This window comes from Staurois parvus, unplaced genomic scaffold, assembly GCF_062004578.1.
Source record: "Staurois parvus isolate SC_StPar_1 unplaced genomic scaffold, SC_StPar_1.0 ptg000715l, whole genome shotgun sequence".
NCBI classification, from domain to species: domain Eukaryota; kingdom Metazoa; phylum Chordata; class Amphibia; order Anura; family Ranidae; genus Staurois; species Staurois parvus.
Window position 1 is genome coordinate 12,350,972 of NW_028318511.1, and position 22,660 is coordinate 12,373,631.

At 43.7% G+C, this 22,660-nt stretch overlaps 1 protein-coding gene across 4 annotated transcripts in view; it reads left to right on the forward strand.

Moving 5' to 3' along the window:
• LOC149445704 (phospholipase A and acyltransferase 2-like) overlaps nucleotides 1-22,660 on the forward strand; it is a 72,389-nt gene that overhangs the window by 24,341 nt on the left and 25,388 nt on the right. Inside the window, exons 1-2 of one of the 4 annotated variants that reach the window (XM_089653618.1) lie at nucleotides 13,629-13,782; nucleotides 14,074-14,174. In XM_089653618.1, the coding sequence (XP_089509744.1) occupies nucleotides 14,160-14,174 (15 nt within the window). In that variant the 5' untranslated portion in view covers nucleotides 13,629-13,782; nucleotides 14,074-14,159. The other 3 variants (XM_089653620.1, XM_089653621.1, XM_089653619.1) reach the window with 3 other exon arrangements.

Sequence of the window (22,660 nt, forward strand, 5' to 3'; positions counted from 1 at the left end):
TTTTTAAGCACTGCACTTTTATGTATGAATGGCGTTCGAAAGTTTTGAGAATTTTCATACAAATTTTCCTAAGATATAAGGCCTTTCCTTCAACCATGAATTGAGCTCTGCAGCATTATGTGAAAAGCACTCTGTGGGAAACTGCTGTTTCCATGTTACCAGGGTTCTAATTCTTCTCTGCTCTGTCCAAAACAAAAAATGTCTATACATACACTTACAAATCATGACAATAGACACCCAGAGCACTTTGAGGTTTTTAAAGAGACAGCAAAGCAGAAGCTTTTCTCTTTTATACATTGAGGCTGATTCACTGAAGGGGTTGAAAATGTTAATACAAATAAACTGTATGAATATTAATTTTAATTTATCATCAAAACCAAAATACCGGTTGCTTTTTTTCATCTGCACATGACTGAATAACTTAAAAAGTGACACTAAAGCCAAAAACATTTTTTATCTTAATGCATTCTTTGCATTAAGGTAAACATTTTTTTTAGATATCTCTCTCCTCTCCCTTCCCTGTGTGAAGAGGAAGAGAGGGGAGAATAGATCCAGCACTGTGCATGCCTGCATCTTTTCTCCCCTCTCTTCCTCTTCACACAGCACTCGAGCAGCAGCAGGAGCCTTTGGCCTCTGCTGCTGTCATTCAAATGCAGTGAGGAGGAAGTGGGGAGGAGGGGCTAAGTCCTACTGTGTGTGTCTATGGAGCACAGCTCGGGAGAGAGCAGAAATAATGTGCCCCCCTAGCAAGGGGACAAACGCATATGTTTGCCAGCAAGCGATGGATCATCAAACACGTCCAAATATTTATTGAAAAAAAGATCACATCACCGAAGACATAGTGCAATGTTTTGGAGCCATGCAGGACCTCTTTGTCGAGCATGTGACTTGCTATTGGGATACACGAAGAAGAGGAGCCAAGAACATCTGCTGGAGACCCGAGAAGAGGAGGATCAATACCATTGGACAAAGCAGGTGAGTATAATATGTTTGCTATTTTAATTTAAGAAAAATAGACTTTAGTAACAATTTAAGTGAACAATTTATGGTGTGAACATTCTCACCTCTTAAAAAACCTAGTACAGAGCCATGTGAAGGAAGGTGGGAGGGCCACTGCTCTGAATTTGACTTGTGTGTGCAATTTATTAGTAGCAAAGGAGTGCCTAACAACATTTAATCGCTGGCTGGGTATGAAAAAAAATATGAAATATTTAATATTCATATGAAATATTTTATACTTAACTGAGTATACAAAAAAGAGAAATATCTTTTAAAATGTATTTATAGTCTTGACACAGTTGGGGTTATTTATTAACACCAAAGAGTATGTAGCACACTTTAGTGTACTACTAGAATAGTGTAGGCAAATCTATAGTGTACAACTCATGGTAACTGTGTGAGTCTTTTATTAAGGTTGGGTTACTGCAGGTCACGCTGGATAGATTTTCATGTTGGGCCTCTATCACCTCTGCCTGGTTCTGGAGGGCCATTGGAACCTTCCAGAAGCCAGTGGGCAGAAGAGGTGGAGACTTAATCTGCATGTTTATAGGAGTCTAACCAATCCGAGGTTTGGAGGCACTGGTAGAGTGGTGGACCTGCCTATAAATGTAGGACAGTCAGGCCAGCTGGGGGAATCAGGTGGACAATGGAGTGCTGAGAAGACTGTCGGTGGCCTGGGAGGGGTCCCCTAGGTCGGAGGGGGGGGTCTAGGCTGGGCTCAGGCTGGCACAGGAGGGTCCATTAGGCAGTACGGCATGAACAGGATCAAGGCCTCAGAGCAAGGAGGACAGAGTGAGTACATCAGCACACCCAGAGCTCTACACGGGGAGAGACTGCCACATGTAGCAAGCTTTTCAAAGGACAGCGCTGTGCTTAATACTTTATCCTTGTCCTGGGAGATCTTCAAAGCAGCCAAGAGGTCTGGTAGTGTCTGCAGCCTGTGGAGCTGGGAGCAGTTCTACAGGGGAGAGGAGACATCTCTGCATGTAGTTTAGAAGCTAGGCTGATTTCCAAGGTGGGCTACGAGTTCCTCACCCATAAGAGGCTGTTATTTCTGATCTGCAAAGACTTACGGCTTTCAAGGAAAAGAAGATTCCATGATATGTTTCTGTAAATAGGAAGGAAGATGTCACCATGCAATTAATTCAGCCAAGCTGAGCATCCCATAATCCCCATTACCATATCCAAGTTATTTTCCCCTAATAAAATAACAAAAACAAAGCTCATGGACTGTTCACTGACTGTGGATGCAAGTGTGGAAAATGCATGTTGCCTGGCTGTACAGAGCTTAGGTACCTAAAAACACAGCGTCCCTCAGGAGGGTAGTGCTACAAATACAAATGTGGTGCAGCTCTTCACAGAAACCAATCAGCTTCCAGTTTTTTTTTGCCAAAGCTCAAGTGAACAATCTGAAGTTAGAAGCTGATTGGCTACCATGCACAGCTGCACCAGATTCTCTGTGCTCCAGTTTTAGTAAATTACCCCACTACATACAAAACAAAATCACTTTACATGATCTTTATATTGATTAATATATACTATAAATAAATGCCATTATCTCATTTCCTTCAAAACAAATGTATTTTTTTATCTGCTTACTCATTTGTATATATGTACTGTAACGCTCATTCAGATTTAGTGCTACTTTGGGCTGTTTAGGAAAGTGACAATTGCTCAATGATTTCTCTTCTTTAACAGTGCGAATGTCAGCGGATTGGACTGCTAACATCACCCAGAATATATTTAGTGTCAGCACATTCCATCAACCTCCATAGTAAACTACCCACTTGCTCAACAATTCTTCCCTCAGTAACATATTTGCTTTTCATTGTCTCTAACAATATGCCATTCCTAATGTCTCTTCTCATTATTTGTATTTGTATGCTAAAGTCCCCCCTCTTCTTGCCAGCTCCAGAATAGTAGTCACTAAGTCTGACCATACTGATCGTTTCGTTAAATTACTAATTTCGTTTTGTTGCATTCGTAACTAAATTTGTTTTGTTTAGTTTAGTTTGTTTTCAATCGGATTCAAATTTTTTCCAATGGATTTGAAACATTCAAATCAAATTCAAGACAAATTTAAATAAAAAATATCTAGTAGATCTGAATTCATTGTGAAGAATAGGTGGTTCTATTCTTTTCAAAATTTGAATTTCGGAAGACAGCTATATTCAGTCTATTTCATACTATATACAGTTAGGTCCATATATATTTGGACACATGCACAATTTTAGTTTTTACAGGTATTTACCAAAACATATTCAAGATATAGTTATATAATGGATATGGGCAGAAAGTGCACACTCTCAGGTTTAATTTGAGGTTATGTACATCCAAATTGGAGGAAGGGTTTAGGAATTACAGCTCTTAACAGTAGCCATCCCCCCTTTTTCAAGGGACCAAAAGTAATTAGACAACTGAATATAATCATAAATAAAATGTTCATTTGTAATATTTTGTTGAGAATCCTTTACTGGCAATGACTGCCTGAAGACTGGAACCCATGGACATTACCAAAGACTGGGTTTCCTCCTTTGTGATGCTTTGCCAGGTTCTAACTGCAGCAGTCTTCAGTTTTTTTTTGTATGTGGGTCTTTCTGCCTTTAGTTTTGCCTTCAGCAAGTGAACTGCATGCTCATTGGGTTGAGATCAGGTGATTGACTCGGCCATTGCAGAATATTCCACTTCTTTTCCTTCAAAAGCTCCTGGGTTGCTTTTGCAGTGTGTTCTGGATCATTGTTCATCTGTACTGTGAAGCGCCGTCCAATCAACTTTGCTGCATTTGGCTTTATCTGGGCTGACAGTATATCTGTAAACACAGAATTCATCCAGCTGCTTCTGTCTTCTTTCACATGATCAATAAACACCAATGACCCAGTGCCACTGGAAACCATGCATGCCCATGCCATCATACTGCCTCCACCAGATGACGTTGCGTGCTTTGGATCATGAGCTGTTCCAAGCCTTCTCTACACTTTTTTCTTCACGTCATTCTGGTACAGATTAATCTTAGTTTCATCCATCCAAAGAATGCTTTTCCAGAACTGGTCTGGTTTTTTTAGATTTGTTTGGCAAAGTCTAATCTCGCTTTTCTATTCTTCAGGCTTATGAATGGTTTGCACCTTGTGGTGAACCCTCTGTATTTGCTCTCATGAAGTCCTCTATTGATTGTGGACTTTGATAATGATACGCCCACCTCCTGGAGAGTGTCCTTCACTTGTCTGGATGTTGTGAATGGGTTTTTCTTTACCATAGAGAGGATCCTGCAATCATCTACCACTATTGCCTTCCGTGGATGTCCTTGCCTTTTTATGTCGCTGAGCTCACTAGTGTGTTCTTCTTTCCTCGGAATGTACCAAACTGTTGATTTGGCCATTCCTAATATTGCTGCTGTCTGATAGATTTGTTTAGTTTTTGAAGCCTTACAATGACCTGTTTCACTTGCATGGACAGCTCCTTTGAACACATGATGTAGGTTCACAGCAAAAAATTCCAAATGCAAATACCACACTTAGAATCAACTCCAGACCTTTTACCTGCTTAATTGATGAAGAAATAATGAAGGAGTAGCCCACACCTGGCCATGAAACAGCTGTTGATTCAATTGTCCAATTACTTTTGGTCCTTTGAAAAAGGGGGGTAGCTACTCTTAAGAGCTGTAATTCCTAAACCCTTCCTCCAATTTGGATGTACGTACCCTCAAATTAAACCTGAGAGTGTGCACTTTCAGCCCATATCCATAATATAACTGTAGCTTGAATATGTTTTGGTAAACATGTGAAAAAAGCTAAACTTGTGCCTGTGTCCAAATATATATGGACTGAACTGTATATAACACTAATACACACAGTCTTTGAAGGAAATTAGCAATAGTCAGCAATATGTTAACAGTTCGAGTTTGTTTTCAAATTCAAATTTTAAATTCATTTCAAAGTAATTTCGAATTTGATTTGAATTTCAGTTGAGATTTTGTTTCTTCATTTCGGATTTGTTTAGTTACTATTGTAATTTGGAAATTCGGATACATCCAGATCTCTGAATAGCAAAAATTTCACTGGTTCCACTGGTTGAACAGAAAAAACTGAATGTGTATATTCAGCATTAGAATAAAGTATTTAGGCAAAGGCCACACTCCTGTCATGCCCCCATTATGTATACCCGGAGGAATGACACTGTACTGTATGGCCCCTTTCAAACGGGGCGGATCTGTTAGTAGATCTGCTTGCTCAGTGGGGGAAGTGCTTGAGCAAGCGGATGACAGATTTGTGTCCGCTCCGCTGCTGCAAAGTGGACACAGACACAGCAAGCTGTCTTCTATAGGCAATTGGATGGAAAAGGACCACCTGTCATTTTCCATCCGACTGTCATCCTATCCAATTCAACGAACAGAAAGGGAATGGATCCCCAGCCGTCTCTTTTTGGCGGATCAGATCGAATTGGATATCGGCGTTTACACCTGCTGTTCCTTAGAGGAGAGCAGAGGTTCCGGGTCCAGGTGAAAAATGGGCAGGTAGACCTGACGGAATGTCCGTATGAAAGGGACCTATATCGATTTGTATCAGTTTACACATCTATCTTTAGCTCAGTTTACATCAGTTTGTACTTCACTTCATTTCAGTTTACATCAGTTTATATCAGTTCAGTTCACATCTATTCACATCAGTCCACATCCATTTTTGCATCCATTTTTTCCTAATTGTTGCAGAGACCAATCAGAGGTGACAAAACTATAAAAAAAAAATGTTTCCTGCCTAAAAATGGACATAAACGCAATGGATGTAAACGGATTGTTTAAAAAAAAAACCAGACCTGAATGGACATGGATGTAGGCGGATGTAAACAGATGATCATCTGTTTACATCTACCCATCCATACTTATACATTGTGGTTCAGTCTGGATCCGTCTGAAAATGTTTCAAACTGTACACTTGTGTGAAAGGGACCCACTACTCTACAGAAAAGTTCAGAAGAATACCTGTTGATCTTCCAGAAATCCAGTGTGTTCCTAACTTCCTAAACAAGAAAAAAGAATGATGAAGGATGCACAACAATACTTTTCCAAGCAGTAATAATGCCATAGATGAAAAAGCTATGAGATTAAAAACCCCACAGTTTATATGAGATATGTCTCAAAATCTTACAGCAGCACAATTTAGTTTAGCTATGGGGAGCTAGACCTTAATAGTTAGACAGAAGCTGAGTAGCAGCTCAGGTGTAATAGCCAGAGGGGTCAAATTGTGGTCAGGGCTGAGAGACTGCAGGCCAGCCCCTCTGGAATTTCCCCCTGCTCTGAGGCTTTCAGAGGAGGGAATTGGAGGCAGTGGGTGGATCTGAGGAGTGGCTGTCTGCACTCTTGAGGGACCTCAGCCAATTCCCAAGAGAAGGCTTGGCAAGGGGCTTCTCGAAAAACGATGGAGATTGCTGAGTAGCAGGAGTGTGGAGGTGGGAGAGGTGTAGAGAGGCAGAGAAAGATGTGAGGCTGGAGAAGGAAGGCTGCAAGGAGGCCTAGTGGGATAGAGCCTGCCAGCAAGCCTGGAGCTGGAGAGGAGGAAAACTTGGAGCTCACTGGCTCCCTGAGTGAGGACTACCTGTATGGCAGGAAAGGAGCAGCCCAGCTGATAGGACTGGTAGCAGCAGCCAACCCGCAAGCGGTACAGGAGAGAATCTGAATGTGTGCACCTGCTGGGTGAATAGGGGAAGGAGCACTCTGGTGGGAACCAGATTAGCCCTACTAGTGACTGTTCACCTCATTTAAAGGGACAGGAACCAGATCCCCTGCTCAGTAAAAGTCTCCAGATTACTGGGTGAAGAGGAGTTCATCTAGGGTCTGGGGTGGTACAACTAGGAGATGCTGACTAGCACTCCAACAGAGACTGTGTTGCAGAAGAGAAGTTTGGGAATAGTTCCACAAAGTTTGCCTCACTTATTGGTTCCCTTGGGCATCCTTTACCCCCCTTACCCTATCCCAGTTAAATCCCCTCAATAAAATACAAAAGCTCAAGGACTGATTTCTGACTCGGGGCACAAGTGTGTGTGGGAAATGCGGATTGCCTGGCTGTGCACTAGTGGGACCAATTTCATCAGCAATCCCTAAGGTGGTAGTGCTACAAATGTAGAAGAGATATTATACAGGTCTTAAACAAGAATGGCTGGGCAGACCAGCAATTCTAAAAACAAAGTGAAGAGAGTGTGCACTAACTTTTTGTAATATAGTAAGAGAATGTATTAAATTAAAAATGAATTATCAGCGATTGCCAGTGGCCCTGCAATGACTCTCCAAAGGAGGCCAGCCTCCATACATTGGGCAGCTGGATAGTACAGGGACGTTGAGATCAGCATGTAAAGGAAAGCTGCTCAGAAGATACAGCAATCGCATTGCCAAGAGTATTCTGAACTGTCTCCTCCCATGTCCAGGTCATACTGTTGCTATGGCAATGCATTTTGGAGGTTTATCCTTTGTCAAACCCCTATGTTGCTATAGCAACAGTATGATTTGAAAAAGCATAGAGTGTCTGCAGGGCCACTGACAAGCATTTCTTCTCACTTACGTTTTTGATTGCATTTCATTACGATTTGTTGAATAAATTCTGTAACTTTATTACACAAGGTTGATGTATTCTCTCTTTACTTTATGCTTCTGTCTGTCTGTCTGTTTGAGCTGACAACACAGTGCCCTTGCTGCACTAAAATCCAAACTGCCATTGTTAGCCCTGCCTGCTGCATAAAAGAACTCCTATTCCCTGATCCTTGTGCATACAGTGATTTGCTTCCCAACAAAACAATGTGCTCAATTGAGTCACAAAATTCTGCTCACACATTAGGCTTGATTCACAAAATGTTAAAAGAAAACCAGTTATCTTTATTTTAGCCATGTGACTGTGATTTTTAAATCTCATTGGAATCACATGGATGTCATCTGTTCAGTCATGTTTTTTCAAAGAAAAACAGATTCAGTTTATATCAGTTTGCATCAGTTTCCACATCCATCTTCAGTTCAGTTTACATCAGTTTTTTACTTCAGTTCAGCTCAGTTTTCATCAGTTTATATCAATTCAGTTTTCATCAGTTTATATCAGTTCAGCTCAGTTTATATCAGGTCAGTTCAGTTTTCATCAGTTTATATCAGTTCAGCTCAGTTTATATCAGGTCAGTTCAGTTTTCATCAGTTTATATCAATTCAGTTTTCTTCAGTTTATATCAGTTCAGCTCAGTTTTCATCAGTTTATATCATTTCAGTTTTCATCAGTTTATATCAGTTCAGTTTTCATCAGTTTATATCAGTTCAGTTCAGCGTGCATCAGTTCATATCAGTTCAGTTCTCATCAGTTTATATCAGTTCAATTTTCATCAGTTTAGCTCAGTTTTCATCAGTTCATATCAGTTCAGTGTTCATCAGTTCATATCAGTTCAGTTCTCATCAGTTCAGTTCAGTGTTCATCAGTTTATATCAGTTCAGTTTAGTTTTCATCAGTTCAGCTCAGTTTTCATCAGTCTATATCAGTTCAGTTTAGTTTTCATCAGTTCATATCAGTTTTCATCAGTTTATATCAGTTCAGTTTTCATCAGTTCATATCAGTTCAATTCAGTTTTCATCAGTTCAGTTCAGTTTTTATCAGTTTATATCAGTTCAGTTCACCTGTGTGCAAGAGGCCTACAAATATGCTCCTTTCAGATCTGTTCCTCTGAGTTCTGTGTATAGGAAGCTCATTCATTTCAATGGGCTGCTGGATTTCGGAGGCCCCATCCAGCCAGGCGCACAGAGTGCAGGGGAGACCATGGCTTCCGTTAGCAGTCCCAAGATGAGGAGTACTGAAAGGCTTGGAGTGTCATTTTTTGAAGCTGATTTGATCTTAGTTCTGGTGAGTGCATATTGGTGAAGGATTTCACGGATGACCTTTTCACAGTTAGATGTGGTTTCACTACACTGAGAACTTTAGTTCAAACGGACTGTTTGCAAAGTCACTACTTTCACTGTGCACTTGCTTTTTACAATTTGCTTTATTTTTACACTGACCCTGGAAGCTATTGATTTCTAATGTACACGATATTTATGAATATTGATATCACTGGTATATTATCTAGAGATCATTTGGTATTCGGTTTCAAGGTAGACACATTTGTAAATATTGTCTTATAGCACAGCATTTTTTGATTTAAAGAAATATATATGTATGTGCAAGAAATGTCCAAAGGTGTATAGTCCTTACATTTCCTCCACCAAACAAATTAGGCATCACTAAATAGTGAACTGAGCTACTGTCCCATCCAGACCCACAGTCACGCCATTCCCCCCAGCCTCCGCTGGTGTCATTCTCAAGGCAGTGAGGAGAGTAGGAGACAGAGGATAGCAATGAACAGACAGCGGGAGGCACAGTCGCACTGGATGGAGGGTGGGAGTGGGAGCTGCATGAGTTAACTTTCCAGATTAACTAGCAGGTGATTGGTTGCTAGGGCACCAGGTGGCCCTAGCCACCAATCATCCGCTTGTTAATACAAAAATGTAACCTTGGTATTTTGACTCAGATTGTTGTGATAGCAATTTATCCCTTGTGAGACCTCTATGCCTAGCCTGTATAAGCAGATATAATCACTCTGGACAATCCTTATCAGATAGCTGAACTCACCAATACTGTGTTCATCCAGAAGTTGCTTTATTCTGTACATGTGACAACAGGATACAGCAGAATGAATGGTTTCCAGTATTATGCGGTCAAAAGATGATACTTTCTGTAGCGTGCTATGCAGAATACATGTGTCCCCGTTACATGTGGACTGTTAGCTGCCTCCATGACACAGAAAGTGCTGTAAAGAAGGGAGGAGCTTCATATGCAAAGGAATTGTGTCATAGATCTCAGGGAGGTAATATAAAAAGCAAGTGCATTACCAAATAAGGCCACTGTATGGCAGCATATAACTAACTATAGAAATATCCATAGGAAATGGTACACAGAATAAACTATATGAATTCTCATGTACATTAACATAAATATTAACTGTGTAACAGCATACTTGGCAACCTCCTGCTCCCACCCTCTATCCAGTGTGGCTGTGCATGCCGACCTCTCTCTGCTCTCTCTAAGGTAGGCAAGAGGACATGGCTGTGAAGGGGGTGGGTGAAGGGGGAAACGGGGTGAGGTGAAGGGGACAGTGTTGTGCGTGTCCCTCGGTGGCAGATGTGAAGGGGGCAGAGCACATTATTGTGGTGGGAGGGAGATGTAAAAGGGTAGCAGTGCGGTGGGGAGGATAATGTGAAGGGGGAAATGGGAGGGAAGGGGGAAAAGTGCTGGTGGGGAGAGGAGATGTGAAGGGGGGCAGTGCTGTGTGTGGTGGGGGTTAATTTAAAGGGGGGCAGTGCTGTGGGGGTGGAGATGTAAAGGGGGACAGTGCTGTATGGGTGCAGATGTAGAGGGGGACAGTGCTGTGTGTGGTGGTGGAGTGATGTAAGGGGGGGCAGTGATTTGGCGAGGATGTAAAGGCAGTGCTGTGGGAGATGTGGGGGTGTAAAGGAGGGGCAGTGCTGTGGGGGGAGATCTGAAGAGGAAGTACTTTGGGGGGATGTAAAGGGGGCAGTGCTGTGGGAGGAGATGTGGGGGGGTGTAAAGGGAGGCAGTGCTGTGGGGGGAGATCTGAAGGGGCAGTGCTGTGGGAGGAGATGTGGGGGGGTGTAAAGGGGGGCAGTGTTGTTGAGGGAAATCTGAAGGGGGCAGTGCTTTGGGGGGGATATAAAGGGGGCAGTGCTGTGGAGGTGGAGATGTAGTGGGGAGGCAGTGCTGTGTGTGGTGGTGAGGTGATGTAAAGGGGGGGCAGTGCTGTGGAAGGGGATGTAAAGGGGGGCAATGCTGTGGGAGGAGATGTGGGGGGGTGTAAAGGGGGCAGTGCTGTGGAGGGAGATCTGAAGAGGAGAGTGCTTTGGGGGGGATATGATGTAAAGGGGTGCAATGCTGTGAGGGGAGCTGTGGGGGGGCAGTGCTGTGGAGGGAGATCTGAAGGGGGGCAGAGCTTTGAGGGGATTTGATGTACAGAGGGGGGCAATGCTATGGGGGGAGTGATTTGAAGCAAGCAAGTCCTGGGGGCGGGGAGAAATAATGTAAAGGGACAAGTGCTGTGGTGGGGGGGGAATGTAAAGAGGGGGCAAATGCTCTGGGGAGGGGTAATATGAAGGGAGGCAATGCTGTGGTGGGGTGATGTAAAGGGGGGCTGTGCTGTGGGGTGGTGGGGTTGATGTGAAGGGGGCAGTGAACACTAATGTGTAGGAGAAACTCATGTGAATTGGGTGACTATGATGTGCGGGAACTGAGGACACTGATGTAAGAACGGGATTGTAATATAAAATGAGGGGGCTGTGATGGGAAGGATCTGAGACATCACACAAGCATGCTATTCAGATCTCAGCTGGAAGAAAATGTTACTGATCGGACCTCCTTGAATTTTAATTCAATACCCCTGGTGTATAACCTTTAAATTTAAATGCAAAAAATGACAAATGTAATCATTTATTTTAGAGGGATAACAGATCTAGCATAATTTAACACTATTATGTATTGCTATTATGTAGTGCATTGTTATGGATATACAGTATACATCATACCAATGTAGCACCCTCTGTGTACAATGTAAGAAAATTTAGTTGAGCTCTTCTGTAGGCAGAATAGCCAGGGTTAATTTGCTTAGTGCTAGCTGGCAGAGCTCCAAGGGCTGGGTCTCTGTTACCTCCCCTTGGCTTATGGAATTGGCTAGATGGTTCTAGAACAGCAATGGGCAAACTACGGCCCGCGGGCCGTATACGGCCCGGCGGACCTTTTAATCCGGCCCGCGGAGCTAGGCTCCCGCAAGGCCAGTGGTCGGCAAGCCGCGGCTCTTTACAAATTTAGATGCGGCTCTCCTGTGTGCCGGGCGCCCGCTCCCCTCCCTCCTCTCCCCTCCTCTCCTCTCGGATGGCCGCCCCCCCTCTCGGATGGCCGCCCCCCTCCCTCCTCTCGGACGTCAGGACTCTGCAGCTGTCAGGATGTAGGCGGGGCAGCCAGGATGTAGGCGGGGCAGCGTGACGAACTCCTCTCACAGTCCTCCCTGAAGACCAGAACGGCGCGGGAATACGAGAGGAACGCGCGGACCAAAGGTAAGTGAATTGACACAGGGGGGGGACTTACTATATGGGGGACTTACTATATGGGGGATGAATTACTATAGGGGGGACTTACTATATGGGGAATGAATTACTATATGGGGGACTTACTATATGGGGAATGAATTACTATATGGAGGACTTACTATATGGGGAATGAATTACTATATGGGGGACTTACTATATGGGGAATGAATTACTATATGGAGGACTTACTATATGGGGAATGAATTACTATATGGAGGACTTACTATATGGGGGATGAATTACTATATGGGGGATGAATTAATATGGGGGATGAATTAATATGGGGGATGAATTACTATGTGGGGGATGAATTACTATGTGGGGGATGAATTACTATGGGGGATGAATTACTATATGGGGGATGAATTACTATGGGGGATGAATTACTATAGGGGGGATGAATTAGTATGGGGGATGAATTACTATATGGGGGACGAATTACTATATGGGGGACGAATTACTATATGGGGGATGAATTACTATGGGGGATGAATTACTATATGGGGGATGAATTACTATATGGGGGATGAATTACTATATGGGGGATTAATTACTATGGGGGATTAATTACTATGCTTACTATGGGGGAATATTACTATACTTACTATGGATGACACATACACATCATTCATCTACTCTTGGTCCGGCCCCCGGGTCCAATATATGAACCCATTGCGGCCCTCAAGTCAAAAAGTTTGCCCACCCCTGTTCTAGAACATAGAGGGTGGAGGGACAAAGACTGAACCTAAACATTTATGGAGTCTCCTCCAATCCCTGGGTAAATAAGGCCCAGAAGGCCCCTGGTCATGTGGCAGTGAGTCCAGGATCCAGTCACCTGAAGGGGACCCCTGTGTCGGGGGGCTCTGCCCCTGGGCAGAAGAAAGGAGCCAGATGAGTGAATGTGGGACCACAAGTAGTCAAAGTCTCGCACCCCTTCAGCCCCTGGGAGCCAAGTTTGGGACCTGTTCAGCAGGAGGTCTGTTCAGCAGCTGCTTGAGCTTCAGGATTCACCAAAGGGAGTGTGTAGCTTCAAGCACTACACCTCAGAGCCTGAAAAAAGAGAAGCAGCAAGGTGCAGTACCCTAACTGCTTCCCACCAAGAGGCAGCTTAGTGCCATGTAAAGATAGTAAAGCCATTCTACAAATCTTGAGTGGGGATCTAAGGAACAGCCAGGTGCATCAGCATTTTCAACAGAGAAAGAGCATCTGCATTCAGTGTTAGGAACCGTTTTTGCTACCAGTTGAGCTGATCCGTTAATCCTATGGAAGGACAGCATAGTGAATTTAGCAGCCAGAAAGTTAGCAAATCCTCAGTTTGTATTCAAGTTACAGCTACAGTCATCCTGTGCTTTCCCTTACCTATTCAAGTTCATCCCCTAATAAACCAAAACAAAACACCTTGGACTGGTCCTTGAAGTCTGAGCTCTTGGTGAAAAGACACTATACAATACCCTTCCATGTAACAGCTGCCCTTTTTACTCTTGTTGCTTAGCTTTGAAAAGATGACTGTGTGTTGTGCATTGTGGGTACACAAAGCAGTGTCATGTGCCCGGTGCCAGGCTCTGTTTACCCTGCTCTCTAGAGATCTCAGCACAAATGAAGCAGGATCCACCCTTTCCCCAGCACTGAGGAAGGTAATAATGAATGTTTAGATGGATTTTCCCCGATGATTGCTCACATGCCTTTAAATCACCAAGGGTGAGATCTCTCAGCTGCAATATGCTTGGTACTATTTCATAGGCTGCTGATGTTATAAATGTAATTCTGAAAACAGACTGTCAGTGATTTTATTCACACGGTCCTGTTCCACTCCCAGATTTTCCTTCTTTCTGGCTAGTGTGGCTGTTTCACTCTGTGTCTTTTTTTTTTACGGATCCATGTAAGGGTGTGATCTCTGCTCTGACATAATCATGTTTATTTTTAAGCACAACCGTCTAGCTGTGGCCTAGTAGATATACTAGGATGGGAAAAATTGTGACGGCATAACAAAAAGACAGAACATCAAGAAGGCATGCCACTGCTGTCGGTGAGTTGAATAATGTTCTACTCTCATTAACCACTAAATGTTGACATTTACAGAAATGTAGACCCTTAATTCTGTCATTCTCATGAAGGTATGGAATGCTAATCCTACTCACGTGATTTCATTGATGAGTTCTGCAAAGCATCTGTTAGTACCTTTTGTGTTAAAGAATACAGATACTAACACTGAGCAGAACCTTGTAATCGCAGCACTGTACCTTTCACGCTCTTGTAGACATTTATTAGCCCCTTTTAGATAAGAACTTTAAATTATTATTATTATTATTATACAGTATTTATAAAGCGACAATAGTTCGCTCAGCGCTGTACATTACAAAGGGGGACAGAACATGTGACTGAACAATACCAATACAATGCAAAACATGAGGGGATTGAGGGCAATCAAATACAGTTGTGTTCAAAATAATAGCAATCAGACATCACTAACCTGATCAATCACAGTTTTTGGTAGAAATGATATTTCTACATGGCAAATAATTTACTAGCAGGTGTAGTAGAGTAATAGAAATCCAACATGACATGCATGCTGCTGATTCTGTGTAATTGAATCACTAATTGAAAGGGGCATGTTCAAAATAATAGCAGTGTGGAGTTCTATTAGTGAGGTCATTCATTCTTTGAAAAACAGGTGGCAATTATTGCCCTTATTTAAGGAAGGAAGGCAGCAAATGTTGTACATGCTGGTTATAGTGCATTTCTCTCTGAAATTCTGAGGAAAATGGGTCGTTCCAGACATTGTTCAGAAGAACAGCGTACCTTGATTAAAAAGTTGATTGGAGAGGGAAAACATATAAAGAAGTGCAGAAAATGATAGGCTGCTTAGCTAAAATGATCGCAAATGCTTTAAAATGGCAACCAAAGAGGAGTGCGCATGCACTCGGATGTCCCGGCGATAGCTCCGCACACCTCCAACACCGATAACATCCCATATAAGGGCATAGTGTGACAACTCCCGGGGCCCCCCCCCGGACCTAGACCAGACCTCAGACACCCGCATGATGCCGGGAAAAACGGCGGAGAAGAGCCGTGGTGGCTCCCAGATGCTGCTCCCTGCGGGGACTGGGAGGCCCAAGATGGTGCCCGGATCGGCGCCCGTGGATTCTGTTACCTCTTCTGCCTCTCCCAAGGCAGCACCTCTCCCCCAGAGGGGAAAATCAGCCACTTCATCCCCACCAGGATTGAGGAGGACTGTGCTAGCATCACCGGCTAGGGTGAGTGACCTCCTGCAGCCCCCTCCGGTCGCCTTCCAGCCCTGTACCACCAGAGTCCCAGGCTTCGGACTGTTCCTTAGGCCATGATTCCCGTCTCCTCGCCATTGAGTAGCAAGATCGCTGCCATCTTCTCCAGCCAGAATAGCGGTCCAGAGCCTGCAGATGACAGCCCTGCCTCCTCGCCAACAATTCCTCCAGACCTGCCACAATATTCAGGTGACGCGACCCTGATAGCTCGGTTCGCAGATTTGCTGCAAGGCGAACTGGATAGAGCTACCTCAAAGTTGGCGGCTGACCTTAAGCAGGATTTCCAGGTCCTGGGCCAACGTCTGGACAATATCGAGGCTAAAGTTGATGCAACAGCCCATAGTGTCTCCCAAAATTCTAACATGATCACCAACTTGCAAGTTCGCCTAGAGGAAGCATACTCTAAAATTGATGATTTGGAGAATCGGGCCAGGCGATACAATTTTCGCATTCGAGGTCTCCCTGAGTCGGTTAAGGAGCTCACTAGCTGCGCACAAACCCTCATGCGATCTGCTTTGCCCGAGATTGATGACCTTCATCTTGAGATAGATCGTATCCACAGAGCATTGATCCCCCCTTGGCAGGGGGGGCCTCCCAGGGATATCATCGTTAAGCCTCATTTTTTCCAAGTCAAGGAAGCGGTTATGAAGTATGGCAGGGAGAATCCGGACCTGGAGCTTACGGGGTACAAGATACAAATTTTTGCTAATGTCTCTCCGGCCACTATCCAGAAGCCACGATCCCTCAAGCCACTACTCTCTCACTTAGTACAGAAAGGCGTTAGATATCGCTGGGCCTACCCCTGTTGCCTGCAGTTCACTCTAAATGGCAAGCCCTATGGGTTTTCTACATTCCAGGATGGCGAGGAATTGCTGCTTCAGCTGGGTGTTATCTCTCGCAGTCCAGCATCCCATTCCCCTACGGGATCGGCTTCTCACCCTTCGTCGCTCTCACCATTGTGGACTACGCCAAATTCTAAGAAGAGGGGGTCACGGAAGCCACCTGATTAAACCTCTTGAACTTCCTTATCTTTTTGGGGTCCTTTCACTGTGCTTTTTGATAGGCGGTGGCCTCTCTGTGGCTCCTGGGGAGCGTTGGCCAATTCTGCTTTGTTGTTGTGGGGGGGGGGTGTAGAGGGGACCGGGGGATTACATTGCATTTGTTTGCTGAATATAGTTTAAGAAGGTTCGATTGTTTTGCTTTTATATTTATATGTACTAAACTTTTGATATATTGCTGATGGGTTACTGTTACTGTCAGTGCCGGAGAGTATCTTTGACTGGAAGACTCTTCCTGAGATCGTTTCTCTGGGTAGATCCATTCCACTACAGGGCTATTGCTCTCTTTTTCTTGGCACATAGTTTACTTCGTTTATATAGTATTGTTTCGTGTACCGCTCTTGGGTTACTCGAGATGTGTTTTTTTGTGCTCATGCATTTCTTCTCTTTCGCTACTTCTTCTCTTCTTATTTTTCCTTGTTTTCTTCCGGGGTCAGCTGGCGACATTTAGGGACACTTCAGAACATTTTCACTTGTCAGGAATGGAGGGTCTCTATCCTACTTAGTTCCTTGATTGTTTATAATGACTTCCCTACGGACCACTAAAGGAGTGATTCGTCTACTTTCTCACAATGTTCAGGGGCTCAATTCCCCCTCCAAACACATACCGGCTTTTAGCTCATACCATGCCCTTGGGGCAGATATTGTTGCCCTACAGGAGACACATTTTCCCCCCTCCTTCTCTCCGCGATATATCCATAAAAACTACCCTGTCTGCTTTTTTGCTAATGCTACGGAGAAAAAACGGGGGGTGGCTCTTTGCTTTTCTCGCCGACTGTCCTTTACCAAATCTAAAATTGTCCGGGACAGGGAGGGGCGTCATCTTCTGGTGAAAGACCACTTGGGAGGAAACCTGACCACCTAATTTATTACACTCTAAATACCAATGAGGTGGAATTTTTTCAGTCCCTGTTATGCTCTATGGCCAAGGAATTTGAGGGTGATGTAATTCTGGCTGGAGACTCCAATTTAGCACTGGACCAGACTCTGGATCATTCCCAAACCGTTACGCTTCAGCCCCCTTCTAGACGGAGCCGTAAGTTGGCCCAACTATTATATCGCTATGACTTTATTGATGTGTGGAGAGAAGCTAATCCTACTTCTCGAGATTACTCCCATTACTCCAGGGCTCATAACAGTTACTCCCGCATTGATCATATATTTCTTCATACGCATTCACTCCCCAGACTTCTTACTGCTAAAATTTTCTCCACACCCTGGTCTGACCACGACCCAGTTTCTATAACTTTGTCATCCGGGACACCTGGTAAGACGGCTTTTCATTGGCGTCTTAATGACTCAATCTTTGGTAACCCCTCTCATTGTCCGGAAATCTCCTCACACTTGCAAGCATTTTTTGATCTCAATAAAGCAGAGGACACGAACCCGGCGGTTAATTGGGCAGCGCATAAAGCCTCGGTCAGGGGATGTTTTATTCAACTTTCTTCTCGACTTAAAAAAGCTTGAAATGACCTACTTACCACTCAGATTCAAATTTACGATGACCTGGTTGCTCAACATAAGCAAAATCCTAGTCCGGATTTGTTACTTAAACTTGACCAGGCCTGACTGGAACTTAATTTATGTCTTACTACCATTGCTGACAAACAGCTTCATTGGTCTGATCATAAATTGTTTACTTGGAGGGACAGACCTGGCACTTTATTCGCACGCAAGCTGACTCCCAGGCATTCCCGGACGGCTCTCCCCAAACTCAGATTGGATAATGGTTCGCTATCCCAGGACCCTGGTAAGATCCTCCACAAATTTCAGTCTTTCTACACTAAATTTTATAGCTCGCCCCAGGGGGATACTTCTTTATCTATTGACACCTTTTTGGGGTCTGTCTCGCTTCCCCCCCTTCAGGAGGCCCATAGGGAGATGATGGAACGGCCTATCTCAGGCGACGAAATCGGGAATGCTGTAAAATCTCTTGCGCCTCATAAGGCCCCAGGACCGGATGGTCTTCCCAATACTTATTATAAAGCTTTCCCTGATATTCTGATGTCCCATATGGCCCTCTATTTTAATTATTTGCGGGATGGGGGTATGGTACTCCCGGATGAAAATAGGGCGTTCATCATTGTCATCCCCAAGCCTCTCAAAGACGCCTCTATGGTCTCCAATTATCGGCCAATGTCCTTGATTAATTGCGATTTAAAGATTCTTACTAAAATCTTGGCCCTACGTCTCCATAAATTATCTTACATGACCCAGTGGGAGGGGGATTTAAATAGTTCGTTAGATCTGGATACATGGCAGAATGCGGCTCATACTTTATCAAAGATCTCGATTAACACTGATCTTATAGAATCCAATTATAAAACGCTACTTCGCTGGTATTTGGTTCCTACTCGCCTAGCCAAAATGTACCCCTCAGTATCATCTAGCTGTTTCCGACGCTGTGGTCAGGAGGGTACTATGTTCCACATTTGGTGGAATGTCCAGTAGTGAGTAGCTTCTGGATCCGCATGTTTAATTTTATATATTCATTAACAGGAATCCGTAGATCAACGGAAGTGGCCTTGTTTCATATACTACCCACTCACTTTCCCAAAAAATCGACTTAACTAATTCTAAACCTCTTGCTGGCAGCTCGTATTACCATAGCTAGAAGTTGGAAACAATCTTTGATCCCGTTAGACTTGGTAAAACGAAAACTTAATTGGATAATGGTGAACAATAAACTTACAAATATTGTCAATAACGATGTGTCCAGATTTGAGGGAACTTGGGAGCCTTGGATCAGTTATATTTCTATATCATGACAGTCTTACAGCTGACCCCCCTTAAGAGTTGTTTCCTCTTTCTTCTCTCTCTTTCTTCTCTCCCTTTCTTCTTTATTGATTGCTGAAACTTGAATATCTTGATGGTACTGCCACTCTCTGGGTATATCACTATAGCCATTGTTAGACACTTTTTTTTTTTTGTGTTCTGATCGTGTTCTATATGTCATTCCGCCATGTGGGTGGACTTTATTGCCATCTCGTTTTATGCTATTGTTTCTCAATAAAAATATTGAAATATAAAATGGCAACCAAAACCTGAAAGACGTGGAAGAAAGTGAAAAACTACCATTCGAATGGATAGAAGAATAGCCAAAATGGCAAGGACTCAGCCAACAATCAGCTCCAGGAAGATCAAAGAAGGTCTAAAGTTACCTGTGAGTACTGTTACAATTAGAAGACGCCTATGTGAAGCCAAGCTATCTGCAAGAAGCCCCCGCAAAGTTCCACTGTTGAAAAAAAAACATGTGCTGAAGAGGTTACAATTTGCCAAAGAGCACATTGACTGGCCTAAAGAGAAATGGCGCAACATTTTGTGGACTGATGAAAGTAAGATTGTTCTTTTTGGGTCTAGTGGCCGGAGACAGTTTGACAGACGACCCCCAAACACTGAATTCAGGGCACAGTACACTGTGAAGACAGTGAAGCATGGTTGCGCAAGCATCATGATTTGAGGATGTTTCTCATACTACAGTGTTGGGCCTATTTATTGCAAACCAGGGATCATGGGTCACTTTGAATACATCAGAATACTTGAAGAGGTCATGCTGCCTTATGCTGAAGAGGTAATGCCCTTGAAATGGGTGTTCTAACAAGACAACGACCCCAAACACACCAGTAAATGTGCAACATCTTGGTTCCAGACCAACAAGATTGACGTTATGGAGTGGTCAGCCCAATCCCCGGATCTTAATCCAATAGAAAACGTGTGGGGTGACATAAAAAATGCAGTTTCTGAGGCAAAACCAAGAAATAGAGAAGAACTGTGGAATGTAGTCCAATCATCCTGGGCTGGAATACCTGTTCACAGGTGCCAGAAGTTGGTTGACTCCATGCAACACAGATGTACAGCAGTTCTCAGAAACAGTGCTTATACAACTAAATATTAATTAAGTGATTCAAAGGAAAGCAAAATCTTCAAACATTTTTCAGTTTATATAGTGAATGTTTGAGTTTGTAAAGAATACAAACACTGCTATTTGTTTGAACAGTCTAATATTCACTTTTCTTCAATTTGTTTAAAGGAACAACACAAATTTGATATATTTTTCTTCATGTTTTGATTTGGAATAGAATGTGTAGTGTTCCCAATGCATTTGTGTGTATGGAAATAAAAGCTATTAGAAGGATTTTGAGCTTTATTTCAACACACTGCTATTATTTTGAACACAACTGTATATCCAGAAATATTAAATAAAACTTTTCATATTAAAATGCTATATACACTCACCGGCCACTTTATTAGGTACACCTGCTCAATTGCATTTAGGCATCTAGACGTGGTGAAGAGGACTTGCTGAAGTTCAAACTGAGCATCAGAACGGGGAAGAAAGGGGATTTAGGCGACTATGAACGTGGTATGGTTGTTTTTTGCCGGACGGGGCTGGTCTGTTACGCACAACCATCTCTAGGGTTTACAGAAAATGGTCTGAAAAAGAGAAAATATCCAGTGAGCGGCAGTTGTGTGGATGAAAATGCCTTGTTGATGTCAAAGGAGAATGGACAGACTGGTTCGAGATGATATGAAAGGCAATAGTAACTCATGTCAATATGGACCAAAATCTCTGAGGAATGTTTCCTATACTTTGCTGAATCTATGCCACAAAGAATTAAGGCAGTTCTAAAGGCAAACCCCGTACTAGCAAGGTGTACCTAATAAAGTGGCTGGCAAGTGTATAACAGTAAGCTTTAGGCCTCATGCACACAGAGTTTAAAGCAGAATTCCACCCCAAAGGGGAAGTTCCGCTTTAATGCTTTGTCCCCCGCTCCCCATTAATGATTGGCATCTTTGGGGAGTGGGGGGGAGCGGGTACCCAAATCTTACAGGTACCCGCTCCCACTTGCGCTCTGATCACCTAGGCGATTGAAAGTGGAAGTTGTCCTCCCTCCCCAAAGTCTTCTGGGTCCCAGAAGACTACGGGGCCATTCACAAAGCGCAGCGCTTCTTGCGCATGCACAGTAGGCACCCGGCTGTGAAGCCGCAAGCTGTCACAACCGGTTGCTCACACTAAAGATGCCAGGGAGAGAAGATGGCCGGTGAAACCAGCGGTGGTAAGGACACTGCTGGACCGAGGGACAGGTAAGTAGCTGTATTTCAAAAGTCAGCAGCTACAGTTTTTGTAGCTGCTTTTTTTTTTTTCAGCTGCAACTGCGCTTTAAAGAAGGCAGAGATTTGCCTCCACTTCCTGTCCCATAGCCAAACAGGAAGAGAAAACTCCTTCAAATTAAATGAGTTCCTTGGGGACCCCCAGGTCACCAGAACTAATGTTCCCATTGGAAAATGTCCCCTCTATTACTTTTCAGGGGACAACCCAAAATTTGAGGTTTATTTTACTTTCAATTTCCATGATAATGGTAAACAGGACAAATAGAAAGGGCGAATCTCCTTAACGGGGGCACAGATAGCTATAAAAACCTGACAGGAATTCAAATCCCATGCCACTGTGTCCTAAAATGAAAAAACAACATACCATATTTTCCGGCGTATAAGATGACTGGGCGTATAAGACGACCCCCTACTTTTCCTGTTAAAATATAGGGTTTGGGCTATACTCACCGTATAAGACTACCCCTCTTCCAATGCACACCAGTGGGAAGAATCGTGCCCCATCATTGGTGTCAGTGGGAGGAATAGTGTCCCATCATTGGTATTAGTGGGAGGAATAGTGCCCCATCATTGGTATTAGTGGGAGGAATAGTGCCCCATCATTGGTGTCAGTGGGAGGAATAGTGTCACATCATTGGTATTAGTAGGAGGAATAGTGCCCCATCATTGTTATTAGTGGGAGGAATAATGCCCCATCATTGGTATTAGTGGGAGGAATAATGCCCCATCATTGGTGTCATTGGGAGGAATAGTGTCCCATCATTGGTATTAGTGGGAGGAATAGTGCCCCATCATTGGTATTAGTGGGAGGAATAGTGCCCCATCATTGGTGTCAGTGGGAGAAATAGTGCCCCATCATTGGTGTCAGAGCGACGAATCGTGCCCCATCATTGGTATCAGTGGGAGAAATAGTGCCCCATCATTGGTATTAGTGGGAGGAATAGTGCCCCATCATTGGTATTAGTGGGAGGAATAGTGCCCCATCATTGGTGTCAGAGCGACGAATCGTGCCCCATCATTGGTGTCAGTGGGAGGAATAGCACCTTATCATTGGTGTCAGT